The following is a 27,154-nucleotide window of genomic DNA, read 5'->3' on the forward strand; positions in this document are numbered from 1 at the left end:
CTTTACTGAGTATTGCGGGCCTTCCTAACTTGTGCTGGAAGTAGAGCAGGTTGAGGTAGCCATGTATTCCTCTTTTCTGTTGACCTCTGCAGTGTTGAAGCATCACACGGACATGAGCAGTTCGAGCTACTTGGCGGCCACCCACCACCCACCACACAGTCCCTTGGTGCGACAGCTCTCCGCCTCCTCAGACACCTCTGCACCCGCCAGCTCTAGCCCTCAGGTCACAGCCAGCACGACTGTAAGTACCCGCGTGGAGTGGGCCGGACACTCCCTCTGCAGTGACAGCTCCCTCCAGTGGGTCTGGAGGACAGTGTGGAAAGAGGGTCGTGAGGGCCAGGGCAGTTACGGGGACTTAGCTCATCCTGACTTGTGTGTCTTTTTTAAGTCAAAGTGGTGCTATTTAATCCTCCATTACATTGTTTTCTTAATGGTTCTTAGTAGAGATGGATCTGAGCTGGGCCAGCCATAGAAAGCTTGAGGCAGAGACAAACTCTAGGGTGATCTGTGACTGTTCAAGATACATGGGACTAAGTTTCACACAGAACTCCACAGTACCATGACTCTTAACTCCGTTGGCCCGAGAAATAAACATGAGAGGAGGGATGCAAAAGAGGTGTTTGTGGGCCTTAGAGACGTTTGATTTCCTTGTTTTTAATCTCCTGGGGAGTGGAGCTGGTGTGCTGGGAATAAGCACTGGGTGCTTGGAAGGGAAGGTTGATGTGGAGCCTGTTTTAGCTGTGCAGAGCAGAATTACAGATGGAGCAGGCCACACGGGCAGGACTGACATGCGCGCTCACAATGGCAGGCGCTCTGACCCCTGATCAGCTTTCGTAGTACCACTCTCCACCCTGAAAGCAGTTTGCACAACCATTCCAAACACACAGTCACGTTAATGCTCTCTGATGTTTTCATTCCTCAGAATGTGCCTCCTTGAACACATACACCTGTAGCTGCTTTGTGCCCAGCAAAAGGGTCCTTTATATAGTAATCATCTTAGTAATAATGGAGATGGTAATAATAGAATGCTGCTGCTGTACATGTTGACTGTGTCCGTGCTGGGTACATATGTGTTACCACATTCGACCTGCAACACCCTTTAAAGGTGCAGGGGGTGTAGGAAAACCGAGGCAGGAAAACTGAGGCTTTCCAAGGTTAAGTGAATAGCATAAGGTGAGGAGACCTGTCAGGGTTACAGCTGGGATTCCAACCCAGGCGGTCTGGCCACAGAGCCAGCTCTCTTGGGTCTTGCAGCACAGGGTGAACCTGGGTTGGGGCATAGCGAAGGTGACTTAGGCAGGGGCTCTGATACCCCTTCAGAGCTTACATCAAGAAACCTCAAAGCCCGCAAAATGTGCTCACTAGGCTCTGCAATCAGGTGGGAATTCATGTCGTTCTGTCTTTGCTCTTAAAAATCAGACAGTCTATCCCAGATGACCTTGTTCCTCCCCGCTTTGTCCCCTCCCACACCCACAGGTTTTAGCTCCCTAGCAGTGTAGTCTCTGTGGTAAGCCATTAGCAGGGATCTCAGAAAAACAAAGGATTTTACAGAGACTAACTCTGATGGAAGTCTTTTCTCAGATCCAGGACTTAGTGAAACTTCAGTGTTTTTTCACATGCCGCTTTCTCATGCCTGGAAAATGTAAACTTAGGCCTGAATCACTTGAAATTTTTACTTACTATCTAATGAGCATCAATTTTGTACATACCACTGTGCTGACCCTTGAGGCTCTCATTGCCAATTTTTTTTCTTCTTGGACTCCCTGGATATGCTGATTTGATAGTTAGAAGAGATGGGGCCCTGAACCTATTTTTTCTCTTTTAAATATCATCTTGCACCTCACCTTCTGGCAGCCAGGTTTGGGAATCACTTCTCATTCTCATCACCTGCCCTCCACCTCTGGTCCTAAACAGGAGAACATAGTTAGGTTAGACCAAGTGAGTGTCTTCTGGCATTGGGGCATCTACATGTGGGGTGGGGGTTGGGGCTGTTGAACCCCACAGCCCGCTCCTCGTCTCCCTGCCTTGAAGGTGCTGACAGCAGGCCCAAGGAGGTTCAGGGAGAATACACACCTGCTTCTGCCAGCAGCTTCACGCTTGTCCTTGACCGCGATCCAGGGAAAGCTATCTATTGAGGTTCCTTCGGGTACACTTCCTGCAGTGGGGTGTGTGAGTTCAGCAGACATGTGGCAGAGGCCTGTGGGGGTGAGTCCACTGAACCTCAGCCAGGCAGGGCTTGCAAGTCTCTTCAGCTGTTCTGGTCAGCCAGTTACCCTGAATTCGTGAAGTCAGTGACAGTCTGTTCTCATTGATAGCAGAGGAAACTGAGGTGAAAAAGACACTGTGATAACCTGAAATCATAGGTGACAGCTGCTAAGATCCTGGCCCGGAAAATACTGCCTTTCAGCGTTCTCTCAGAAGCTCTTGAAATGATCGAATGGATCGGTCATGGACCCCCTTCCAGGAACAGGAAATGGAGGGAAACAGCCTCTCGCCCCACCCTGCTCCCTGACCCCTTCCCTCTGGGGTGGCCGCGCTGGTGCTTTGGGTCTGGGCTGGCCGCACTGACCCCTCCCCCTGGGCTGGCCGCGCTGGTGGTCTGGGCCTGGGCTGGCTGTGCTGGTGGTCTGGGTCTGGATGCAGCCTCTGAGGTGGTGGCAGCTGTATTGTCGCCATGGCAGCGTGTTTGTCATCCACTGTTTGCCTGTGTCCTCACAGCTCAGTTGCCAGTCTCTGTTTCAGGGCAGGGTGTTTGCTATCTGGACACAAGCAGCCCTCAGACTTGCCCCTCCATCTAAGAAACCATGCCCCTTGGCTCCCTGCTCGATTGCTCCTCCAGTCTCCCAGCTGCTGCAGAAGGCCCCGCCCCTGCTCCCTAATATTGGATCCTTACTAAGTGTTCTTTTCCAGGAGTTTGATCTTAACTTCCTATAGGAACGAATCGTCTTTCTTCAGGAGTGTGAGCTCTACAGACGAGGCCTCTTCATCCATTTCCCTCCACTCCTCTCCATTGATACACCTAGAACGCTCTTAGCTTTTCGCCTAAGAATAATAGCCAGAAAGGGGAAATCACATAAGGGTTCAGCAGATGTTGGGCACAGATTTAGCTGAAGAGTTCAGATCTGCGAGAAGGAAGTGCTTTCATGGCAACCAAGGTTAGCAGATCCACTGAGCTCAGCCTCCCATGGGGCATCTTTCAGGATGGAAGAGTTCATCTTTTTAGTCCAGAGATTTACCTCTAGGCTTAAGCATTGCTTTTTCCACCATGGGTCTGTGTCATAGAGATAAAAGGGGGGAAACAGGAGGTTTTGGGGGGGTGTTGTTAAAGATGTATGGAGGAGTCGATAAACTGTGGCAGTTGTCTCAAGGCGCCAGGATACCCTCTGTGAAACTGAGTAGAGGTCTCTCTTCACGTGAGCACATGAATAAAGAGGGTGGCCAGTGAGACTTGTGAAGGGAAGGTCCTCCTCAGGCCCCACCTGGTATTTCTCCTAAGCACATTGCTGGTGGGAGACCACCCCCACAGTGCAGGCAGTTGCTGTCATCCCTCCTTGGGCCCTCCCCAGGACCCAGATGCCTGGTTATTGGTGATCCTGTTCTAAATCTCAGGTTTGGGATTTGATGTGTGTAGAATTGTTCTTCCCTTTTAAACTTGCCTTTGTCTTACAGCAGCCAGTAAGGAGGAGAAGGGGAGAGAGCTCCTTCGATATTAACAACATTGTCATCCCAATGTCTGTCGCTGCAACCACCCGTGTAGAGAAGCTCCAGTACAAGGAAATCCTTACCCCCAGGTAGAAGCCCTGCACGATCAGCTCTGCTCTTTGGTCTCCCTGTCCCCTAGTCACTGGGTTGTGGGGCCTAGCCTTGGCTTTTATCATTAAGAGAAAGGATCAGAGTGAAATTATTTCTGTATATAATTTTCTTCATTATATGTGTGCCAACCGGACCACAGGCCACAAACTGGCTGTTTGATGCATACAAATGTGTTTTAAAATACTGAATATGTTGTCAGTGTCAAAGCAAGATTTCACATAGGAATCTTTATTTCTAGTGTTTGTTGACAAATCAAAAATTTGGGCAACCCTGTCTATGCATCCCCATATGGTAGCAACCAGTTGGTGCTGAGTAGCGTTGGTCCCCTTGAAACAGGTTCTTCTGCTTGAGTTTGTCGGTCCCCCAGCTCTGCTCCTGCCCTCAGCCCGCTTTCCCTGTTGTGGCCCTTGTGGGCATCGAGTGTGAGGCCTCTGATGGAAAGAGTCCCCCAGGGCTGAGAAGGCCCAGTGAGAGCAGGTGGTGAGCACGCGTTCCCTCGCGCATATGCTTTTCTGGCCTGACTGCCTGCATTCTCACAATTCTGCCTTCTTTGTCTTGCAGCTGGCGGGAGGTTGATCTTCGGTCTCTGAAGGGGAGCCCTGACGAGGAGAACGAGGAGGTAATGGCTTGTTCGGTCCTCTTAGAAGAGCGCACACACTGCAGACACTTCAAGACCTGTGGGTGTCCAGTGCAGGCTTCGTTGTATTCTTGTCCTTACCAGGAAGAGCCTAGTATACGGGGGCGGGGTGGGGGGCAACGGTGTGCTGCTTCTAGAACTGATCTACCCCCACTTAAACATGACTTCCTGGCAGAAAGGGGGGTCCACAAAGGTGCTCTTTTGCAGATCGAGGACCTGTCTGACGCAGCCTTCGCCGCTCTGCATGCCAAATGTGAGGAGATGGAGAGGGCTCGGTGGCTGTGGACCACGAGTGTGCCACCTCAGCGGCGAGGCAGCAGGTGATGGGACAGGCGCAGGTCCCCAGGGCCTGTGGAGGGAGGGTCAGCGGGGAGCTTGGGCCCGAGCTGTGCCCGTGGGTTGTCACTTAGTTGCTCTTCGTATTCCTTGCTCTTCGTATTCCTCACTGGCAGTGGTGGAGAATGCACAAGTTCCTTGATGTTTGTTGGGACCAGTGCGGGTACAAGTAGTCAAAGGCTGGGTCCTTGCTGAGTGGTTACTGTCCAGTTATGCCTAACTCTGGTGGTCTCCCAACTCCAGGAGTAGGCCATCTGGGAAGTTGGAGGCTGATCAGGGGTGTGGTGATACGGTCGGAGGAGCTTTGGAGGCCTCCGGACCAGCTCACCTTCTGTGGACGGTGGAGTGTGCACAGCTCTGTGGTCCCGCTTGACTCCGGAGAACTGTCCTGCCCTCTCTCCTTTAATATTACAGTGAGCAGCCCTCAGGGCTCTCAAGAAGAAGGATCTGGGCTCTTTTTTGCTTTTTGCCCATAGCGTGTGCCTGCCCCTGTGCGTAGTGACGGGGGAAGCGAGGGTTTGTGGTTCCAAGGCGCGAACTGCTAGTGTCCGTCTGCCTCGGCTCTGCTGGTCAGGAGGCTTTTGTCATGCATGACATGACATGCCACCTTTTTTGGCTTTTTCTGGCATGACAAAAGCCTGCCACCTCCCCAACCCCCAAAACGAATATACAAGAAACTCCCTGTCACCAGGCACTCAGATTGTTCTTCTTGGGGTACAGGTCTTACCGGTCATCAGATGGACGGACAACACCTCAACTGGGAAGTGCCAACCCCTCCACCCCCCAGCCCGCCTCCCCGGACGTCAGTAGCAGTCACTCCTTGTCGGAGTTCTCCCATGGGCAGTCCCCCAGGAGCCCTATTAGCCCAGAGCTGCACTCGGCCCCCCTCACTCCCGTGGCTCGGGACACCCTCCGACACCTGGCCAGCGAAGACACGCGCTGTTCCACACCAGAGCTGGGGCTGGACGAACAGGTGAGCAGCAACACCTTTCTATGGGATTGGGGGTGGCAGATGGGGCAGTTGGGGGGACAGTACCTGCTCAAGATGGACCTTCATTTTATGGACCACCCCCCCCCCCCCCATCCGCAGTTTGAAGGGGACAAGGGACTGTACTTGACATTGACCTTCTGAAGGTGCCATAGAACACTGGCCCTTGTTATAAGGGTGCCCACTCTGAAAATCGTCCCTAAGCCTGCCCCAGAGCTCACAGACCTGGGGCCGGGCCTCACCATGGCGTCTTGTCTGCCCACAGTCCGTCCAGCCGTGGGAGCGGAGGACCTTCCCCCTGGCGTACAGCCCCCAGGCGGAGAGTGAGGACCAACTGGATGCACAGGAACGGGCGTCCCGCTGCACTCGGCGCACCTCGGGCAGCAAGACTGGCCGGGAGACAGAGGTGGCGCCCACCTCGCCTCCTGTCGTTCCCCTCAAGAGTCGGCATCTGACGGCCACAGTCACAGCTCAGCGTCCAACTCACAGATGAGTGGGATATGAGAATCTAAGCAGACTCACTAACTATTGGCATTAAAGCTTCAGAAATCTCTGCGTTTGATATTCAAACATCATATGCCGAAAATTTTCACAGTTTTTAGTGAATTTAAGGAATTTAGATTCTACTTTGGTATTTTTCTTTCTTGTTTTGATTTTTGTTCTGTTTTGGTTTCCATGTTTTCTGTCACACGCCTGAGCACTTCCTCCAGTTGGCAAACAGAAGTTCAGGATAAGAGCCTGCTGGCCTGAGCCTGGCACCTCCTCTGCACTGTTGAATCACTGGACTTAGCCATGTCGGATGGTCACCCCTCTCCTTCGCCCCAGTGGGCAGGGTGGGACAGCCAGGTGGGCAGAGGGGAAGGACTCTCCAGCTCAGTGTCGCCCCCTGAGGTGAGGGTTGGGGAGAGCAGTGTGCTCTGGGCTCTCGCTGGCCTGCCCCTCTGTGGCTTGGCTCAGCTGTGGCCCTCCCAGCTGGGTCCCCTTGGTCGACTGTGCTGGAGCACCCCAACCAGAGCCTCTTGACTGGCCCTGCCAGCTGTTCCCACTCAGCTCTCAGCTGACAGAATGGCTTCCCCTTGTCCCCCAGATCTTGGAGAGTACCAGGGTTTCCTCTGCGTTCAGTCATCCCTGTCTTGACTCCTTAACTGCAGTAACCTGGCTGCAGCTGCTCGGGTCCGTATCCTTCCCAATCCCCTCATCTGCTCCCCCACACCAGATGCACACCCACACATGTGGTCCTTCCCCTTGGAATGTTTTTCCCACGTACCCTGGTCTGTGAAGGTGTAGGGTCTTCCAGCTCCTCTGACTCTAGGGAGGCTGGGAAATGAGCAGCCATCGCCCCTCTGTAATCATTTTCACTGATGGGGTCATTTGGAGTCATTTGGTCGTATCCCCCTCCTCCTCCAGTCCGGTTCCTTGTTGGTGTCTGTCCACCCCTCCTCTCTCTAGCTCCTTTGCCTGTGGAACACTGTCTGGTCCTTGCTGTGGTTCCCATCACTCCCCGTCACCCCCTGGGTTAACCGTGTGCCTGTCTCATCTATGATCACATCACCAAAAGGGGGGCAATAAGGACTTTTTTTTTTTTTTTTGCGCCATTTTGTAATCGTATAAAAATAGTAGACAAACTGCTTAATGTTGGGGTTTTTTCACAATTTTCAACATTAGTGATTTTTTTTTTTTTTTTTGATTCTGTTTGCAAGTTAAAGGGTTTGTCATTGTTTCTTTAAAAAAACAATAATGCACCATATCCCTATGCATAAAGTGCTTCTTCTATTTATAAGGTTGAAAATTCTGAATAACCCTTTTAGCATTGTAAAAAAAAAAAAAAAATCAAAAATGGGAAAAAAAAACCTTGTATTTTGTAAATATTTTCTTTTCCTGCTTTGAGCTGTGTATTGGCAGCGAAACATGTAGCTGTCTTTGTTCTATAGAAATGCTTTTCTTCAGAGAAGCTGATCTTTGTTAATGTCTTGATTCTGTTCGCAAAGCACAAACTAGTGCTTAAAAAAAAAAAAAAAGGAAGGAAAAATTGAAAAAAATAATAAAAAAAAGTTACAGAACGTAGTATGCCAGGCCTTTCTTGTCACTGGACATGGTAATGGTGGTGGTAAGGACCTGCCCTGCTGGGGGAGTTTCCCTGACTGGCGCCGAACCTTGGGAAGGCTCCATGCCATCTTCTGGGCACAGGCGGGCTCCTCTGACAGTCACCAGAGAGGGGATGGGGGTTTTCATGGGTGTGGGGGGGTAAGAGATGTCAGGAGGAAAGGTGGTGTTTGTTGGATGTAAGTAATGGACCCATTGCTTTTTTTTTTTTTTTTTTTAAGTTCTTTTTTTTTTTTCGGCTGCGCTGGGTCTCCATTGTGGTGCACAGGCTCTTCGTTTCTATACTCAGGCTTTAATATTCTACCTCTAGTGAGGCCAGCTGGCAGTGTGGCTTTTTTTTTTTTTTAATCTATTCTAAATTGCTCTCTAGGATTCCCAGGTGAATCAGTGACAAAGAATCCACCTGCCGATGCAGGAGAAATGGGTTCATTCTTGATCCGGGAAGATCCCCCATGCCAAGTGGCAACTGCGCCCATGCACCACAACTACTGAAGCCTGAGCAGCAGCCTGGGGCCAGTGCCCTGCAGCAAGAGAAGCCGCTGCAGCAAGCCCACCCACGCACAGCAACGAAGACCCAGCGCGGCCAAAAATAATAAAATGATGAAGAAAATAAATTGCTCTCTAGTGGAGATTTCACATCTCACTTTTGACCTCTGGGGTTGAGATCACTGAGAATTTAATATACTTTGCATAGAGCCTGAGCTGGTTCTCAGCAGCTTTCTTCTGAGGAAAGAAGAAAAGTTTTGATTTTCTTTGTAGAAGATGAGTAAGTGGGCTGGCCTGGTTCTCTCGCTGCTTCCTTTTTGCCTTTTCACAGCAATCAGGTTGACACAGCCAGTGAAGCTGCCTGAGCGTTTTATTTATATATATATATATATATTATTTTTTTGGGGGGGGGGGGCGGTCTTTTTTTTACCCGAGTTCTGAAGTAACATTTCTCTTTGGCTGCCCTGTTGCTGCTTCTGTAGTTGGCGGTTAAGATCTGCTGTACTTAAGCTTCCGTCTGCAGTGGCTAAAGCATGTCAGCAAAAGCTGAGAAAAGTGAAAATTTGTTTTGAAACTGTGAAAAAATCAAAGGCCTGAGCATTATGACCTTGACATAATCACTAAGGAACAATAATTAACACGATGGGTTCTGCTCTGCTTTTCTTTTCGTCTGCAGCCTCACCAGGGGCTCCTTGGGATCCCTAATTGAGATCTAGCACTGTCCACCTGAGATGAGGCTCAGAGGAGAGCAGCTCTGATCCCAGAAGGAACCAGAGCCCCTCATTCCACTGACTGACCCAGTCAGTGTCCTGCTTCAGCCCCAGGCCTCTCCGCTCATTTCCAGGGATCAAGAGATCTTGCCGAGCTACCCCTGCCGTCTCAGGTCTGAATACAGTGGTTTGGGTCTTTGACAGGCTGAGCCTTGTGAACTGAGCCACAAGGGTATTTATTGCCTTTTGAGTTGGACCAGGATGGTTTGCCAGCACCAGAATGAGAAAATCAACTGGAAATGAACAAGTCTGAGAGTTTTCACCTTCAGGGCCCCAGAGCCAGCTGGTAAATCCTCGCATCCAGGTTTCAACAGTATTGTCATTTCCTGAGCTAAGTTCCCAAAGGCTGGGAAGGGACTTAGAAATTGTAACATCATTTTCTGGTCCTTTAAATCCATACACAAAGGCCTTATTTAATCAGAGTAATAACTTTATTTTTCCAAATTCACTTTTACAGCAACAGTCAGTGTAAATCATTTGTTAAAACACACAATACACAATATGGACATTCACAGACAGGAAGCTAAGCTAAGATGGTTTCATGTCCCTCCCCCCACCCTCAAAATTAACAAAGAAATCATGGGACTTGCAAGTACCAGAAATTGCCCTGCCCCACACTGCAAACTCACGGGGCTCAGTCCGGGAGGAGGTGAGACAGTGTCAGTGCCCAGGGTAAACCCTTTTCAAAACTGAAACCAGAAGTCTCTTGAAGCCACACTTCTGTAGAGAGGACAAGCCGATGACCTCCACCTCTGCCCTCATCCCTGCCTCTCTCTGCTGTCCTCGGAGGACAGAGATCAAAGGGTGACGAGATCTTAGCAACTGTTAGAAGTATAGGCTGTGTGTCTGGAGCTGGTGGGAATGGTGACACGGAGGTACCAATAACTTTGAGGAAAGGATGCCTCAAAGCGGCTTTGGGAGGCAGGATTGTGAGCTCGGGACCCTGCAAAAGGGCAGCAGGACAGAGCAACCATATCTCGATTCCTCCACAAACCTCACCACTTGGTCGGGAAGGAGAACTAGCTGGCAGCCTGCGGCACCTGTCAGTGGAAAGGCGAAATCCCAAGGGACTTCTGGCACCCATGGTTGAAATCACGAAGAAAAGAGTTAACTAGGCCTCGGACTACTGCACCCCTTTGCCCAGTGGTTTAACTATCTTACAGGTTCCTCCCCCCTCCCCCCTTGAATACAACAAGCAATCGCAAACAGGATACGGTCTCACCACTGAAGTCAATTTAAATGGAATTATTGATAGAGTGAGTGGAGAGCTTGAGGGGACCAAGTGGATGAGGGACACCGATTCTGGAGGAAACGGGTGGGGGTGTGCCAGCTCTGGGGGGATTGTCCTCATTTAAGCTTACAAGCCAGCATCCCTTTGCAGACTCCCTGCCAGCAACTGACCTGATCACCTAAACCACGATCTTCAGGCTGATCCCAACACAGGCGATTCCAGAGCCCTCTGGGAAGGAAGTACTTGGAAAGTCAGACATGAGACTGCAAGGAGGGGTGCAAGGAATGCAGCCAAAATTGGTGGCAGTAAGGAGGGGCCACATCTCTCACATCTTTACAGCATGTTTCCTCCTCCTCCCTCAGAACCCTTCCAAGACCAGCTGGGACTCGGAGGACCGAGCCTCCCGGGGGGACGTTTGGGGCCCACGTGATCCCTAGCATGGAACGCTCTGATTGCAAATGGAGCAGCCGGCCCTGGACTCCGACCCTCCCAGCCCCACAGGGTTGCCTTTGACTGTCCCCACACCACAAGTGGCAGACCTGGACCGAGGCTGAGATTTTCTTTAAACAGCAGATTTTGACAAAGGCGGCTTCCCTTGTCCCCGTGGCAGAAGAGGGTCGGCAAGTGTCTTCTGACTTGTCACCGTGTCAGGAAGCTGGGGCCCCTGGGGCCGGTCCTTCCTTCCAGGCCCTGCTTTGGCTGTATGGGCCCTGAGTGGGTGGCTGGACCATCCTTCCTGAGGGAGAGCTTGGAGCTGAGGAGTGGGCTGCAGACCTTGCCCCAGTGGGCATTCGTGATGTGGGGAGCTGTCTGACCCTCTCTTGGGGCTGCTGTGGGGCTTCTCCTGGACCATCTTCACCACAAGACACATGCCCTCTGCCTGACAGAAGGGAGCCCCGGGTCAGGGAGGGGATACCGGAGCTGCTGTCCTCTCCCGGGCTTCAGGTGTGCACAGCCGAGTTCCCCAGTGTCAGGATCTGGTCTCTGTGGGGTCCCTGATGCTGACGGAAATCTTTCATCAACTGGGAGAGCCACATGGGCCTTCTGGATCTGAGTCCCCTCTGTGGGGTGAGTGACACCTGGGACTCCCGCGAGGGCGGGTTAGAAACCTCTTTACAAGCATTTCAAGATACATGCGTCCTTTTTTTTTTTTCTTTTCACTATCATAGTCACTCTGGTGAATCCAAGCATAAACAGACAAATCAGACTACAAGGCGACAGGGTGTGGACGGGGAGGGGAGGGCGACATCTATGTATATGTTCAGCTGCTCCAGGACAGACCACCCTGCTTCCCGCTGGGTCGGGGGGAAGAACCAGTTCCGAGGGGGCACGTTTCCCTTTTCGGGGTGCAGAGGGCCGATGACACAGACTTGGGATCGAGCAGCGCCCGGGCTCCAAGAGGCTGGCAGTCACAAGCTGGGGCAGAAGTGGGGGACAACGGGGGCGTGGTCTTGCCTGCCTGCCCCAGTGCCATCTCTGGCATCCAGGACGGCCAGCCTGCTGCCAGCTCAGCACTGGACGGGGACCGGGCCCAGACAAGGCATGCACATCCAGGGTCACTGCGAACCCCACCCTGGCTTGCGACTGTGATGGCGGTGGGGGCAGGGAACTGAGTACGGTCGTGGGGGCCATTGTGAGGGACACAGCTGGATGCCTGTAACTCAGAGAGATGGCGGTCCCGGCGTCTGGACCTCGCCCTCCTTGACTTCCCCCTTGGTATAGAGCAGGTGTCGCCCCATCGGAACAATGTCCATTACCGAGAAGGGGTGGGTGGCGAGGCGGGGAACTCGGGACAGCGTGACATAGCGAGGGGACAGGCAGTGACCAGGCTCCGCACGGCAGACACACAGGCGTGGTGGGGGCAGACGCAGGGCTGCATGGCCGTGGGAAGGAGGAGAGGTTTAGGACCGGAGGCCCAGGCTTGGGAACAGGCAGGTACTCCCAAGAGGCACAAGTCCTTACAAAGAGAACTGGTTAGCCCTAAGTCCCAGATCTGTGAGGTGGCCAAAAACGCGGCTGTAGTTCCCACCTTCAGAACTCAATAAAACGGGGTTTCCAGGGGGCGGAGCGAAGCCCCTCTGCTCAGGACCCCCCACCCACCCTGCGAGAAGCAAGGAAGAGGCCAGCGCTCGGTGGTCTTTTCCAAGGAGGTGACCCACACGACGTCCTTCCCATCACCTTCCTTCTCCTGCCCCGTCCCTTCTCCCCGCAGAGGGTAGGCCTCCGCCGACCCCGAGCCGCCATGAACGGGACGCCGCTTGGTCCGAGGCTGCGGCGGGTGGTGGAGGCTGTGCCCAGCCCGCTGCCCTCCAGGCAGGCCCCAGCGTCCTCGCCCCCCACAGGCCCCTCCGCTTCCCGCCCCGCCCCCTGCCCCGCCCCGCCCACCCCGTCCAGCTCCAAAGGCGGCCCCGTGCGCCTGTGGCTCCACCAATGTGCCAAGTTTCAAGTCCCTTGTTGCCACTGCTGCCTCGGGGACACCCCCAGAATGGGGCACCCCCCCAGGCCTGGAGAGCCCCCGGAAGCAGCTTTCAGAGCCTCCCTTCTCTCTCTTCCACTCAGAGGGGGAAAAAAAAAGAATCAGAGTAACTGCCCAAGGAAATTCTGGGTGGGGCCCCCTTTTGGAGTGTTTTTAAAAATACTTTATTAGGACTGGCCCACCCATCAATTTGGAAAGCTGAACTTGGCTCTGTTCCGGTCACTGATTTGGAAGCCCCGAGCCAGAGCTGAGCGACAAGCAGGTTAGTGATTAACCGATGAACCGATCTGTGAGGAGCAGCTGGGGGAGGGCAGAGGGCGAAGGGCCAGAGCATTATTCTTTTTTTTTCCACACTCTCACTCTCTTCTCTCCACGATTATTGACCGCCCCGGGGCCTGATCACAAACCCTGCTTGGCCAGGGAGGCGGACACCTCGTCAGCGAGGGTGGCGAGCTGCGGCGAGTCCACCATGTCGATGCTGCCGGTGGAGGACACGTTGCTGAGGTGCCGGGGGGACGTGTCCCCCGACACCACCGGTGACTTGTACACGATCTCCGCCCCGTGGTCGGTCTTGGCTTTGGCGTTCTCGCGGAAGGTCAGCTTGTGGGTTTCGATCTGTAAGAGAAGAGCGGGCAGGCTAAGGAGGCGAGCTGGGTCAGGTGACGCCCGCTGGCCTTGGGAGGGAGAGAGCCATGGTGGCCACGACGGCTTCATGGCTTCCCAACAGCTAAGCTGCAACATCCTAGTCACCTGCCAGCCAGCCTCCCAGGCCCCCTCTCCAGAAGCAGTGACCATTGTGGGTTTTTTGTGTACCCTTCTAGGAATAGCCCACCCATGCAAACCTATATGTGTGAGTAGAGAAAAAAATACATATACATGTACATATATGCATACATATGGCAACAGTATCCACATGCTTTGCACTCTGGTGTTTAGGTTTAATACCTTGCATTGTCCCTACACAGCTCCTTCACTGCTTGTTGAGGCTGCTTGCTTTCCCATCACAGCAGATGTACCAAAATGTATCTACTCCCCTGTGGGTAGATATTTAGGTTGTTCCAATCTTTTGCTCTCACAGACAATGCTGTGTGAAAAATGTTGAATAACCTTGTACTCACATCATTTCATATATGTACCGTGCCTCCTAGAAGTGGGATTGCAGTAGGTCAAAGGCACGCGCATTTCACGTGGCTGTGCACGTGCACTTTGCCAGGCTGCAGATCGAAGTGTGGGAAGAGAGGCTGGAGGAGACACGGGGAGGGGCCCAGGTCCCCAGCCATCCAGCTTTGAGCCAGACACACTCTTCCCGTTTGCCAGTGACTGATGAGGACCCTCGAGGTGGCAGCTGCTGTGGGCAGCGCTGGCAGGTGTACCAGAAAGCACGATGCAACGGAGCCCTGATCAAAGCAGTGCATTGTTCTGAAATATACTCACAGCTCATACAACTCATTGTCAAAAAAGAAACAACTCAGTCAAAAATTAGGCAGATGATCTAAAAAGACATTTCTCTAAAGAAGACAAGGATGGCCAAAAAGCATGTGAAAAGGTGCTCAACATCGCTAATTATTAGAGAAATGCAAGTCAAAAACCACACGCAGTTTCACCTCACTCCAGCTATAATGGCCATCAACAAAAGGTCTACAGATAAGAGTCGCCATATGACCCAGCAGGCCTGTGTTCACAGCACTACTCAAGATTGCCAAAACGTGGGAACAACCTCAAAGCCCATTGACAAATGAATAAAGATGTGAGAACGGAATTCAGCCACAAAAAGAATGAAATATTGCCATTTGTAGCCACATGGATGCAACTAGAGATTATGGTACTAAGTGAAGTCAGTCAGAGAGAGACAAATACTATATATCATTTGTATATGGAATCTAAAATATGGCACAAATGAACCCGTCTACAAAACAGAGACAGACTCACAGACAGGACAGACTCACAGACACAGAGATCAGACTTGAGGTTACCAAGAGGGTGTGAGGGATGGATGGATTGGGAGTTTGGGATTAGCAGATGCAAACTAGTATATGTAGAATGGATAAACAACAAGGTCCTTCTGTATGGCACAGGGAATTCTATTCAGCATCCTGCGATAAACCATAATGGAAAGGAATACAATAAAAAAAGGATGTATGTATATAACTGAGTCATCTTGCTATACAGAATAGATTGGCACAACACCATAAATAAATGATATTGCAAAAAAAAAAAGATACAAATGAACTTATTTCCAAAACAGAAAGAGACTCACAGACAGAAAACAAATTTATGGTTACCAAAGGGGAAAGGGGAAGGGGGATAAATCAGAAGTTAGGATTAACATATACCCTAAGTAAGTAAGTAAGTAAGGTCGCTCAGTCGTGTCCGACTCTTTGCAACCCCGTGGACTGTAGCCCACCAGGCTCCTCTGTCCATGGGATTCTCCAGGCAAGAATACTGGAGTGGGTTGCCATTTCCTTCTCCAGGGGAACTTCCCGACCCAGGGATCGAACCCAGGTCTCCCGCATTGCAGACAGACACTTTAACCTCTGAGCCACCAGGGAAGACCTAACATATACCCTACTACATATAAAATAGATAAGCAACAAGAACCTATTGTCTAGCACAGGGAACTAACTATACTCAATACTTTGCAATAACCTATAAAGGAAAAGAATCCAAAAAAGAATATATGTATGTCTGTATAACTAAATCACTGTGCTCTACACATGAAATTAACACAACACTGTAAATCAACTAGACTTCAATTTAAAATTAAAGAAAAAAAAAGTAAGTAGAGCATCCTTGACCCGGAGGTCTTCGCTCCAAAGGATACCTGGAAAGCTCAGAAGCAGACAGTTTAGCTGGAGATGCCAAGCAGTACATAGTTATTCTCTCTGATGAGCTCTGAAGTGATGGACACAGTAATCCTCAACCTTTTTGGGGTCTTAGGACCTCTTTGGGGGCTTCCCAGGTGGTGCTAGTGATAAAGGGTCTGCCTGCCAATGCAGGAGACTTGAGAGACACAGGTTCAATCCCTAGATCAGAAAGATCCCCTGGAGGAGGGCACGGGAACCCACCCAAGTATTCTTGCCTGGAAAATCCCATGGACAGAGAAGCCTGGTGGGCTTCGGTCCACAGAGTCATAAAGAGTCAGACATGACTGCAGTGACTTAGCACAAACCCAAGACCTTCATGAGCATCTGGTGAGACCAGGAAAATGTGTACACCTGCCTGCCTGCTCTCACACATGTGACTTCTCCCCACAAGGTCAGAAGTCCCCGGATCCCAGGAAAAGAGCATTGTAGGGGCATGTGAATGTAAAGAAAAATCAGGCTCCCATCTAAGCTATATGCTTATTTTGGGTGACTGCTTTGAAAAAAGAACTCTTCCTTATTACTGTAACTGAAAGACCATTTTGACGTACGTTTATGTTCTTAAGAAAAATGTGACACCCTCCTGGGAACGTCCCCAAACTCCCCAGGCTGAAAGGAGCTCGGGTGGCGGGGTTCCTGCGCTCCACCACTTGTCAGCCGTGTTGCTCATCACAGAGGGAAATGGGACTGAACACGAGGAAACCCTCTGGGAGCAGCACAGTGTCTTCCGGGCAGTGGGCAGGGCCCTCCCTTTCTGAGGCAACACAGAGATGAGTGAAAACAGAAGTCCAGACCTGGATTTGCGTCTAACTCGTGTTGTTTGATGACTACAGAGCTCCAGGCACCCTCCTGGACCCTGCCTCACCCTGGTCTCCGGGATGGGGATGTTTCTGTCCTTTTGCTGAAGGAGAACCTAAGGCTGAGAGGGCTTGCAGAGCTTCTGGGGGTCACGGCTCCAAGCAGAGTCAAGCCCAGAGCTTTCCCCCAGAAAGAGAAGCTTCCAGAGTCGGGGTAGAGGCCTTCCTTCACCCGGAATCACCAACACCCAGACCTACCCACTCATTCCATATATAATCAGTCAGACTCTCCCGGGTGGGACGGCAGTTTCATTAAGTTCCCCAGGGCAGGGAGGTCCTGTGTTAAACAGGGGGCACAGCGATGGAGACAAGCTGGCCTTTTGCAAAAAAACCTTCTCATTTCCCTGGGTCTCACTTCTGATGGAGACCCAGGCACCCTGTATGTAAAGGCGTGATGGTCAGGGAGGCCTGTGGGGAACCAGGACCCCAGCCTCCCCTCAGCCTCCGCGGGACTCCATCACCAGCCATCAGTGCCAACCGCTGCTTTAAGCGCACACAGGGCAGCAAGTGCCGCTCAGAAACCACGCAGTCAGGCTTTCACCGCAAAGGCGGAGTGTCTGTCGGTCCAGACCAGAGGAGGAGGAGGAGGTGGGCGGGATGGGGGGAGGGGGGTGACTGCATGGGAACCCTGGCTCCCGTCAAGCTTGGCCCAGCTGCCACTTCCGACTAGTGGGGACCTTTGTACTGCACCGCTGGGCTGGGTCTTGGTTTCTGTGCTGGGAAGGCCCTTCCCTCTCCGTCCTCCTCAGTCAGCTGCTGGGAGGCACTGAAGACTGGAACACGCACCACCTGCAGAACTTCAGGGCAGGCATGGGCAGGAAACCCCAGAGGGCATTTCGCTGAATTTATGAAGAGAAAAAGCGCCACCACACAACAGAATTCAGTGATGAGCCCAGAGGGAGGCACTGGGGTTCCCCAACCCCCACTGCACATAGACATCCAGACCCAGGGCTTCTAGGAACCATGGGGAGCACCCAGGTTCCCGGTCCAGTGGCTTCCTCATGGACACTTGCAGAGGCTTTGTTGAAACCTGGATTCCAGCATCACTGTTTGGCTCTAACTGCCTAGTGACCTATTTAGAAAATTAGGTTATGTTCCCATGACTGGCTTTTGGTGACTGGGGCTGGCTTTGGCGACAGCTACTTCCTTTTGGGGGTGCTGGCCAACCACAGGGCCGAGGGCAGTAGCTCTCACCTTTAACTGCACTGAAGAGTCACCTGGGGGCTTTAAAAGCTCCCCTCCAGGTACCCAGATGGCTCCTGAGACAAACTAGTCAGAATCTCCAAGGTGGGGCCTGGGATCAAGGCTGTTAAAGCTCCCAAGGACGGCAAAGGGCAGCCCAGGTGGAGCCACGCAAGTAGCTGAGAATCCACATCAAGCCAGTCAATATGGGCCCCTCAGCTCTCCTGCTCTGAGACACTGCACTCTGTTACAGCCTCTGCCCTGCCCCTTTACCTTTTTATTCCCTCCGCCAGGGACGTGTGTGATGTTATCCAGGGACCCAATCTTCGACTGGACTCTATCCTTGAAGTCCAGCTTCTCAGATTTTACTTCCACTTGGCCACCTCCTGGAACACAACAAAGAACACCGAGCCTTGAGTGAGGGCTAAGCCAGTGACTGCATGCAGACGCCAACCTTGAGGAGAAGCTAAGACCAGCTTTTATTTAGAGTGTGCTTTGGAACAAGTAGGTCCTTTCAAGTAGGGCTTGAAAACAATTTGCTTCATCTTCATTTTTTTTCTTTTTATCTCACTAATCAGGGTGTACATCAAATATCTACTCAGCAAACTCTTTCTCCTTAGTGCAAAGGTAAAGGACAGCTCAGTTCAAGAGAAATTATTCTAAATTCTAAATTGGTCGGCTTCCAAGGAGTTGAGCCTTTCTATGCCAACATCCTGTAAGACCTCGGAATTAAACTGAAGGGCAAAATGCACCCTTCATAAGGAAGGGCCCTGACATTTTCTCCCTCCTCAGACACTCAATGCCCTGTCCAAGTGTGGGAGACATGACCTGAGGAAGAGATGAACTACATTACTTTCTTTGGAAGGATAAAGCCACTCAACAAAGTTGCTCCACAATGTGATGGGATGGTGGCCTCAGGAGAGGCAGAGAGACTCAACTCGCCCAAAATGTCCAAGGGAGACAGAAAATAATGACATTCTAGACTGTACTTCTGACCATCTCTCTTCCTGCAGTAATGGTTCAAGCCCCAGAGAGGACCTAAGGGAGAAGCCCTGCTCTGGACTCTCAGGCAGGAGTTAGAATCTAGATCTGGGCTCTCCAAGATGGTAGCCCGTGGCTACTTAAATTTTATTTATTTTTAAATTTTAATTTAATTTTTTTGGCTGCACCGCACGGCTTGTGGGATCTTAGTTCCCGGATCAGGGAACAAACCTGGGACCAGCAGTGAAAGCGCCAAGACCTAACCTTTGGACCGCCATGGAATTTCTCAAATTTCATTAAATAAAACTGGTTCATTTCCTCAACTGCACCGGCCATATTTCAAATGCTCATCAGCCGCATATGGTGAGTGGCTACCACAGTGAGCAGGACAGGTACAGAACGTTTCCACTGTTGCAGAAAGATCTACAGGCAGCACCAATTTCTGCATGGCATGAGATGGAGAGGGGAAGGGTGCGCATGGAGAGTTCCACAGTATCATTTCAGCGGGGACATGGCCATGACCCAAGAGTCCCATGTTACAGCTGGAGCAGTGGGTGAAATGTCCCTCCTCTTGGCTGAGGACCAAACTGGGGACCAAATCTACAGAGCCAGTCTTCGGGGGCCAGATCAGGTCCTTCCCCAGCTTCAGAGGCCCTGTGCGCAGCCCGCCTGGAGAGCTGCGGGTCAGGGTTTAGCTCAGCATCTGTCCTCCCTTCTACCTTGTCTTGGGCAACCTGGTCCCGCTCAGGAGCTACACACAGAGCCACACCTCCCAGGCCCCAGCAAGCTCCACCCCCAACACTCTCTTTGATGGCCCATCCCATCCATCCTCCCCACCCACTTCCGGAGAAGGCACCGCCCCATCCGGTCCCGCCCCTGACCACCCCGCCCAGTCTTGCCTTCTACAAGGGCTATGCCTTCTACAAGGGCTACCTGGCTTATGATGGATGTTGCCTAATGAGCCACACTTGGAGGTCACCTTGCTCAGATCCACTGGTTTGTAGACTATTTGCACCTGGAGGGGAGAGAGAACACGAGAGAGTAAAACAGGATTATTTTGTTGGGAGTGAAACAATGAAAAGCAGCAGGACAGCATTTCCGGTCTGCCACGAGGAGCACACCCTAGTACTGATAGGAAAATGTGTTGGAATTCTGCCAACCCTGCCCTGGGAATGAAATAAATGGAGTGCCTTCGATCCCATAGGACAAGGACCCTCAGAGAAATACAGGGCTACATCCCCATAGGGGCAAGGCCCACACCACTGGTTTAGCAAACATACGTGAAAAGGTCATTCTCGAGATTTCCTGACATGAAATCGACAGATCGCATTCAGTGAGGACAGAAAGAAAGAAGGGGTCCGTGTGTGCAGCATCTGAAAAATCTTGGCAAAGCAAGAGAGCCGTGTCTGCTGGGCCTCTGAGAGCAGAGGGCGGGGTGGGGTGGTTAGGAGCACCTTCTCCCAGAAGCTTCACCAACCCCAGCACCCCTACAGCAGAACAACGATGGTCAGCGAGCGGAGAAGAGCACTTCGGCGACCCGGGAAGAGTGAAGCGCCAGGTGGAGCCTGGGCACACAACATCCTGGACAGTTTGGTTCTTTACAGAAAAGATTAAAGGAACACGAGCAGGACGGTCAGGCGGCACAGCAAGAATCACGGGTTTAGTGTCTCAGGGAAGCTCAGCAGACACACGCGGGGAGGCCTAAGGGGCCCCAGGGCTCAGAGCCGCCCCGAGGGTCCAGCATGTGGCCCAGCCACACAGCCACCCCCTGGCCGCCTGGAGGAGATACCCCACAGGGACCCAGCGTCAGCAGAGGGGGTCTCCTTGAGGAAATCTGCACAAAACCATGACTGTGGAGGCCCCTGATGGTCACGGGGTGACACGTCCCTTGTGTGAGGTCACCTGAGGACACAAGAGGCCAATCACCACTGAGCCAGTGGGCTCCTGCTCCCCGCCCTGGAGTTACCTGGAGGAATGGCCTTGTGCCCGAGAATGGGTTTAACAAGCACATCAAGGAGGAGTTTTTACTTAGGTTTAAATCATCTGGAATAATCCCAAATTACGTTCATCAAAATCATGTTGGCGTTTGTCGATTACTGGCAGAGTTGATGGAGGCTGACCAGGGGATGTAGCCTGTGTGCGTAGGTGTGGGGAGGGAGGCGCGGGGAGCCCGCGCCTGTGGCGGTGGGTGGGTTAATGAGGGGTTCTGAGCCTGTGCTCCAGGTGGGGTGCTGGAGATGGGGGGACAGGGGGGCTGTGGAAACTACCCCCCTTTCCTCACAGGAGCAAGATGAAAGCAAAGGCTGGTGTGTGCGAGGCTTCCCTCTCCTCTTTTCAGCCTCAGTTTAGGGGGGTGAGGGTGTAACCAGTTGCAGAGGAGAAAGGCATGATGGAGGGGAGGGAAGGGGAAGGGAGAGAAATGGGGGAGGGCGGGGGAGGATGGGAGCCAGGACAGGGAGATGCTCAGGAGGTTGAGGCTGGGGAGGGAGGAGGCCGGGCTCCGGAGTGAAGCCAGGAGTCAATCAGGAGGCAGGGAGAACCGTGGGAAGGAGCAGGGCCTGCCTGCTGGGGAGTTACACCCAGCTGAGGAGGGACCCCCTGCCAGGCCAGGGGCCCACAGCCCCCAAGCGCCTGAGGCTGACATTGCGCAGGGACTTATCACCCTCAGCAACCTTTCACCAGGAGAAGAGCTATGACAGCTCCTACTGCAGCGGCCACAAGCCAACATCTGGTGGCTCTGCCGGGTCCCAGGCTAGTCCGCCGGCCCACAGAGTGCAGGACAGACGGGCGGTGCTCCTGGGGAAGTCCCTGGAGGTCGTAGGCACTGCCCTCCCAGCAGCAGGCATGTACCCCCTCCCCCAAGCTTCCGCTGGAAGGAGCGGTCTGCTGACTGTGGCCACTGGACCCCACGCCTCCAGCCCCAGCAGCACAACCTCCCATCAGCCGACCAGACACGAGTTAAACCAGAAAGCACATGTCTTTCCTGCTCTGGCTGAAGCCCGCTTTCGGCAGGGAAGCCAGGAGTCAAATCTAAAACAGCAATGTCACCCAGAGCCCGTGGTCAGGCCGGCAGCGGGTGCAGGTGGTCCCCACCCCTTCTCTTGGCAGAAGACAAGGTGGCAGTGGGACAGGAGAGCAGGGACGGGGGGCACTGGGGGGGACACTGAGCAGACACTGGTGAGGAAGCGGTAGTGAAGCGCCATGCAGCAGCCTCGGGGTGAGCGCCCACCACTCCGGGGGCTACAAGGAGTCAGTGGCAGAGCCTACCCCGGGTGCTCAGGGCAGGAGGCAGCAGCACATTGCAAGAATAAACCCTCAGGTCTGGATGTGGATGATGTATGGGTAGAGGCTGGGCACTTTCTGGACAGAGCACACCCCCCAGGGCTTCCACTGTCCTATAAACTGCCCCCTCCCCAGCGCTGCCAGCTGGGGACCAGATGCCTGCTCTCACAAGCCATCCTCCTCCCCAGGGGTGGACCTCAAAAAGGCTTGAATCTCCTGCTCCCTAGAATGTTTCAGCATTTGCCTACGGCCGACCAAGAGAGGCTGTGGAGAAGGGGGGCCGAGCCTCAGGATGCCGAATCTGCACCCAGTTTGGTCACTTGGACGATCCCAGCAGAGCTGATCAAGTAGGCAGGCAAGAATGAGGATGTCAGCCCCAAATCTCTGGGATGCATCCAGTGGGGACTCAGGGAGTCCCCAGGGACACCTGGAGGCAGCCAAATGTCAAAGGACTCCAAGCAGCATTTCTGTACCCCCTCAGCTGCAGGCCGCTCCCTGTACTTTTGTTGGGCTCTTTCACATCTGGAGCTTCTGCCAGGGGTGGAACTGGTTTCAAACAAGAGCCAAGAGGCTTACGAATCACCTCATCCCTCGCAGATGCAGAGGACAAACCGGAGCAGAGCCTGGCTGGCCTCTGCTTGTCCCGAGGCAGGACTGTAAAGACCTTGGTATGGGCCACCTGTTCCCAGTGGAGCCCCTTAAAGCGAACCTACCCGGGTGATGGAGGAGGTGGTGTCAGAGCCCAGTGTCAGGTGCCACCGCCTTCAGCTCTAACTCAGATGGGCTGTGGGGCTCCCTGTGAGTGGGCGTGACAATGGGGCTGGGAGGACCCAGCTTCCAGGAAAGGGTCGGAGGACCATTCACTCGATTTGCCCATGCAACAGGGCACCCCTCCTGGACCTGTGGGTGCGGGGAGTCTGGGCTACGTTTACTTGGGGATCCGGATAGACTCTGAGCCTGAGCATGGTTTATTCTATGCAATGTCTCACAAGTACAAACACTCATGCCACTTCTCAAACCCGGAACCACAGCTGGAAAGTGTGACGGTACTCACACTGCCGCCTCCTGGCACGTGTTTGATATTATCCTTTGAGCCACACTTGGACTGGACGTTGCTAAGATCCAGCTTCTTATTAATTATCTGCACCTTTGACAGCCAGAAAAAAGGATGAGTGACACACCACACCCAGACGTGTCTGCTGCACAAACACACTCGCTGCCTGGCTGCAGGCCTGGGGAGAGGAGGGCAGGCTGATTCACACCTCCCTGGGGAGCATTCCAGAACTGTGAGTGGTTGGAGATGGACCCCACCTTACTGCCCTGGGCTTACAAAACAGATCCATCAGAAGCGGCTCTTCCCTTTCTGGGAGAATTGCAGTAGGGCGGCCTCCCCCATCAGAGAGCACCTTGGAGGTGGGGGTCACCAGGTTGAGATGGAGCAAACTGTGCTCAGTCACATTATTAAATGAATAAATAAAAGGTCCTCACTGTGGCCTCATTCATACACCTACCAGACCCATCTGAACATTCACTGAGACCTTTACCTGGCTGTCCTCAGGTCTGTGGGCACTGCAATCACCTCCAGGTATATTGTTAAAATCCCAGATCCCACTCCTGACCTTAGACTCTCGGGCTTCTGAAAAGCTCCCCTGGTGTTTCGTTCCGGTTCAAGAATCCCTGACTTCATGGGGAGGACACGTGTAGATTTATGGAGAAGGTAAATCCAGACCCCTTCAGGGAAGGCCTGTGTCTCTTGGAAGGCAGGGTGAGTGCCCGCCCTTCCATCCATTGGCTGGTCCTTGGCCATGAACCCCCAGGCGCTCAGAGGGAACAGCGCTCCCAGGCACCCTTCCCTAAGTTTTCCTGAGCAGGTGTGGGGATGGTAGAGACCATACTGTAATTTCTGCAAGGCTCCCTTTTTTCCAGGCACCACGGAAAAAGTGTGAGGCTATTAACATTCGGGGGAAGGGGGGGGGGGATTTTTATCTGATTTGTCTGTGTATGAATACCTAGCAGAGGCGAGCTGAACGCCACGATTTGTCCGCGAGAGCAGTGATCCACCATCACCAGCTGTCCCTCATCAGGGGGCTCAGTATTTGCAAACAGGAGGCCTTAGTTTTTATCAACCACAGGTATGAACAACTGCCAGCTAAAGTTCCCAATGAAGTACCAGCACACCCTCTAAAATTCTGGAAAAGTGGCAGTTGCTGCCGGGGGGCCCACTAACCCTGAGGCCGGGGGTGGTCAGAGCCTGGGCCTGGCTTATCTCAGGAGAAGGGTCCCAAATCTGACCCCAGAGCCGGCCATCAGGGGTCCACAGGTCCTCAGCCAATGGAGGAAATAAGGACGTGATAGCAAAAGTTATCCATCCTACCATTTTGATGTTAAAATGGCCTTTTCCTCCAATAAGATAAAAAAAAATGACTTTCCCTTTATTAAATTGTTAATTATTAAATCACATTGGTAATAGATAATATTTATTTTTAGATATCATTAACCTGGCAAGCTAAATACAGTAATTTTCTCTTAGGCTCCATCCCTGGTTTTTTCCTTAATTTCATTGATCTGGATTGAAAAACCTGGGAAATACATATCTAACCTACCTCTTTGTTTTCTTTTATGTTCCTTTAAAGTAAAAAGCTGTGTATTTTTTTCATTAAGTAATATAACTGTGTTCTTGAAAAAGAGGTTCAAGAAAAAGTTTTCTTGCTACTCTAACACAACCACTACTGCATTTTCTTGTCCTCTTGAACTCGCATATATAAAAATAAAACTACCACTGCAGACATATAAATGTGTGCCTACTCTTTTATATCTTGCTTTACCAAGTATTTGCCATGTTCTACAATCAGAAGCATTAATTTAAAAAATGTCCTATTCCATTTTGTGTTATCTATGCTATCAGATATTTATATTGATTTCATTTTAAATAATACAAACAGCCTTACCATGGACATCATTCTACAAGGAGTTTTTCCCATTTTGTGGATCATTTTTATAGCACAAAGTCCCAGAAATACAATTTCTGGGCCAAAGTTATAAATACTCTAAAAACCCCACACACAGTCCTCCAAATGGCTTTTTAAAGGGTCGGATTAATTTCTCCTGTGAGCGCTGGTGAGCAAGTTTTACTATACTGCCACCAGCACTGTGCAATTAGAAGAAATTGTTTTTATTTCCTTGATTAAAATAAATAGATTTGTATTGTTGGCCTATTCTGCATTTTCTTTGATTATTATTAAAGTTGTTCCTTTGTCCTTTTTTGTTAGTAGTTGTATTTATTTTTCCAGCATACAAATGCTGACATTTTAATATACTTCCTTTGTAACATTTCTTCCTCTGTAACTTCTCTGGTTTTTTGTTTTTTTTGGGTCGTGTCACGGGGCACCTGGGATCTTAGCTCTCCAACCAGGGATCAAACCCGGGCCCCTGCATTGGACGCGTAGAGTCATAACCACTGAATTACCAGGGAAGTCCAACTTCTCTGGTTTTTAAGTGTAAAAACCATTCCTCATCTAGAGGCTGGATAAATACCTAATTCCATGTCACCCTTTTCACCTGCCACCTTACTGATGAAGAGGCCATTTAAAACCCAGAGAAGTTCAGTGACTTTCTCAAATCAGCCACAGAACCACACAGGAATCTAGATCTGGGTGTTCCTGAGGCCACGGATACCTATGTAACAACAGTTTGACTGAGTTGTCCTCAAGCCTGTTGTCTCATAAGCTAAATAGAAACAAGACTCTCTCTAGGTGAACGGTGATGTGTCTCCTCCCAAGCAGTAGGCGGCATCTCAGCCCGGGCTTGAGCTGAGATGAGGAGGTGGAACAGGTTTTCTCACCTGCTTCATAGGGAGTTGCTGTCACTGTCTGCATAATGTCTTTGAATCGTTTTGTCCCACCCTCAAAGTTCAAGGAGTCCCACAAGCACTCCTGCTTTGGGGATCATTTTTTATTCATAACTTTCCACCAAATAAGGTCCAGAAGCAGACTTGCCTACTTTCACAAGAGAACTGGAGCAGTTCAGAAGAAGAAAGCACATACTTACACACACAAAATAATAAAACAAGAAAATTGAAAAGACAGTTAAGAGAAGGGGAGGTCATCAGGACTGACAATTATAAGACCGATCATTACATTTAGCTCTGTGGAGAAGGAAACGGCAACTCACTCCAGTATTCTCGCCTAGGAAATCCATGGACAGAGGAGCCTGGCAGGCTACAATACGTGGGGTCACAAAAGAGTTGGACAAACTTAGCGACTAAACAACGTTTAGCTCTGAGCTTCCGGGAAGTCAAAGCAAAAAGGGAAACATGATGGGTTACATAACTCTAATCTGACAAAGAACACTGACCAGTTTTTCAAGGAGGATAGCCTTGTTCTCTGTACTAATCCTTACAAGAAAGTCATCAAATGACTCAAGAGACATGAAGCAATAATACAATGTGCAACAGACACAGAAATGTTTTCTCCAGGCTTCTTCTTCTTCCCAAAAAAAGGCAACAAACTTTTGTGGGATTTGGCAAGAGACATAAGGACATTTAGCAAGCAGACCTGAATTACTGTTAGTCCTCAAATTAAGTCAACACCCTTTACAGAATGGTAGATTTACAGAAAGGAAGAATAAAAAGGGCAATGGTTGGCATTATGAAATTGGAATCCTGAAACTTAATTTCTCAACTAGAGTAAATGTGTGATATTGAGCCTCAGCTCCGGGCGGACACTGCAAATAGCCAAAGGGAAAAGCAATGTTTGGGAAGCTCCAAATTTTGATCCAGGAGACCACTAGTCAAGGGACAAATTCCTGTGGTCGGGGTTTGACCCTGGAGGAGAGGTTGGGGCGGCATGAGGCCGGGAGCAGGCCCATTTGGGTTTACTCCATTTCCTGGAGAACCCGAAATGGTTCCAAACCCACATCAGATCTTGTTCTGGTTCTGTTTGGGCTCAGCTTTCTCGAGGTGCTCCAGATGGCCCAGCCCTCCCTCCACCCTCAGCAGCTCCCAGGCTGGCCAAGTGTCCTTGGGCCGCCCCTGGAGAGGCCCATCTCCAGCAGTGTCTTGTTCTGGGCCCGGCTTGGCCTCACCAGGGTCAACAGGCCCAGTGCTGAGGACTGGGGGCTGGGATGTTCTGGAGGGAATCTAACCTGGGGAGA

At 51.5% G+C, this 27,154-nt stretch overlaps 2 protein-coding genes across 19 annotated transcripts in view; one reads left to right on the top strand and one right to left on the bottom strand.

Annotated features, from left to right (window-relative positions):
- KANSL1 (KAT8 regulatory NSL complex subunit 1) overlaps positions 1–7,838 on the top strand; it is a 172,411-nt gene extending 164,573 nt beyond the window's left edge. For all 5 annotated transcript variants that reach the window (XM_055575609.1, XM_055575604.1, XM_055575606.1 and 2 more), the window contains 6 exons: positions 93–241; positions 3,670–3,791; positions 4,375–4,432; positions 4,658–4,770; positions 5,507–5,759; positions 6,040–7,838. In XM_055575609.1, coding sequence (XP_055431584.1) covers positions 93–241; positions 3,670–3,791; positions 4,375–4,432; positions 4,658–4,770; positions 5,507–5,759; positions 6,040–6,267 — 923 coding nt within the window. In that variant the 3' untranslated portion in view covers positions 6,268–7,838. The remainder of the gene's footprint in view (positions 1–92; positions 242–3,669; positions 3,792–4,374; positions 4,433–4,657; positions 4,771–5,506; positions 5,760–6,039) is intronic.
- Positions 7,839–12,988: 5,150 nt separating this feature from the next.
- Positions 12,989–27,154, bottom strand: part of MAPT (microtubule associated protein tau) — a 120,212-nt gene continuing 106,046 nt past the window's right edge. For 11 of the 14 annotated variants that reach the window (XM_055575611.1, XM_055575610.1, XM_055575615.1 and 8 more), the window contains 4 exons: positions 23,058–23,150; positions 19,655–19,736; positions 18,014–18,126; positions 12,989–13,455 (listed from right to left, as the gene is read on the bottom strand). In XM_055575611.1, the coding sequence (XP_055431586.1) occupies positions 13,240–13,455; positions 18,014–18,126; positions 19,655–19,736; positions 23,058–23,150 (504 nt within the window). In that variant the 3' untranslated portion in view covers positions 12,989–13,239. The remainder of the gene's footprint in view (positions 13,456–18,013; positions 18,127–19,654; positions 19,737–23,057; positions 23,151–27,154) is intronic. The other 3 variants (XM_055575612.1, XM_055575623.1, XM_055575622.1) reach the window with 1 other exon arrangement.

The sequence above is a fragment of the Bubalus kerabau genome, chromosome 4 (assembly GCF_029407905.1).
Source record: "Bubalus kerabau isolate K-KA32 ecotype Philippines breed swamp buffalo chromosome 4, PCC_UOA_SB_1v2, whole genome shotgun sequence".
NCBI classification, from domain to species: Eukaryota; Metazoa; Chordata; class Mammalia; order Artiodactyla; family Bovidae; genus Bubalus; species Bubalus kerabau.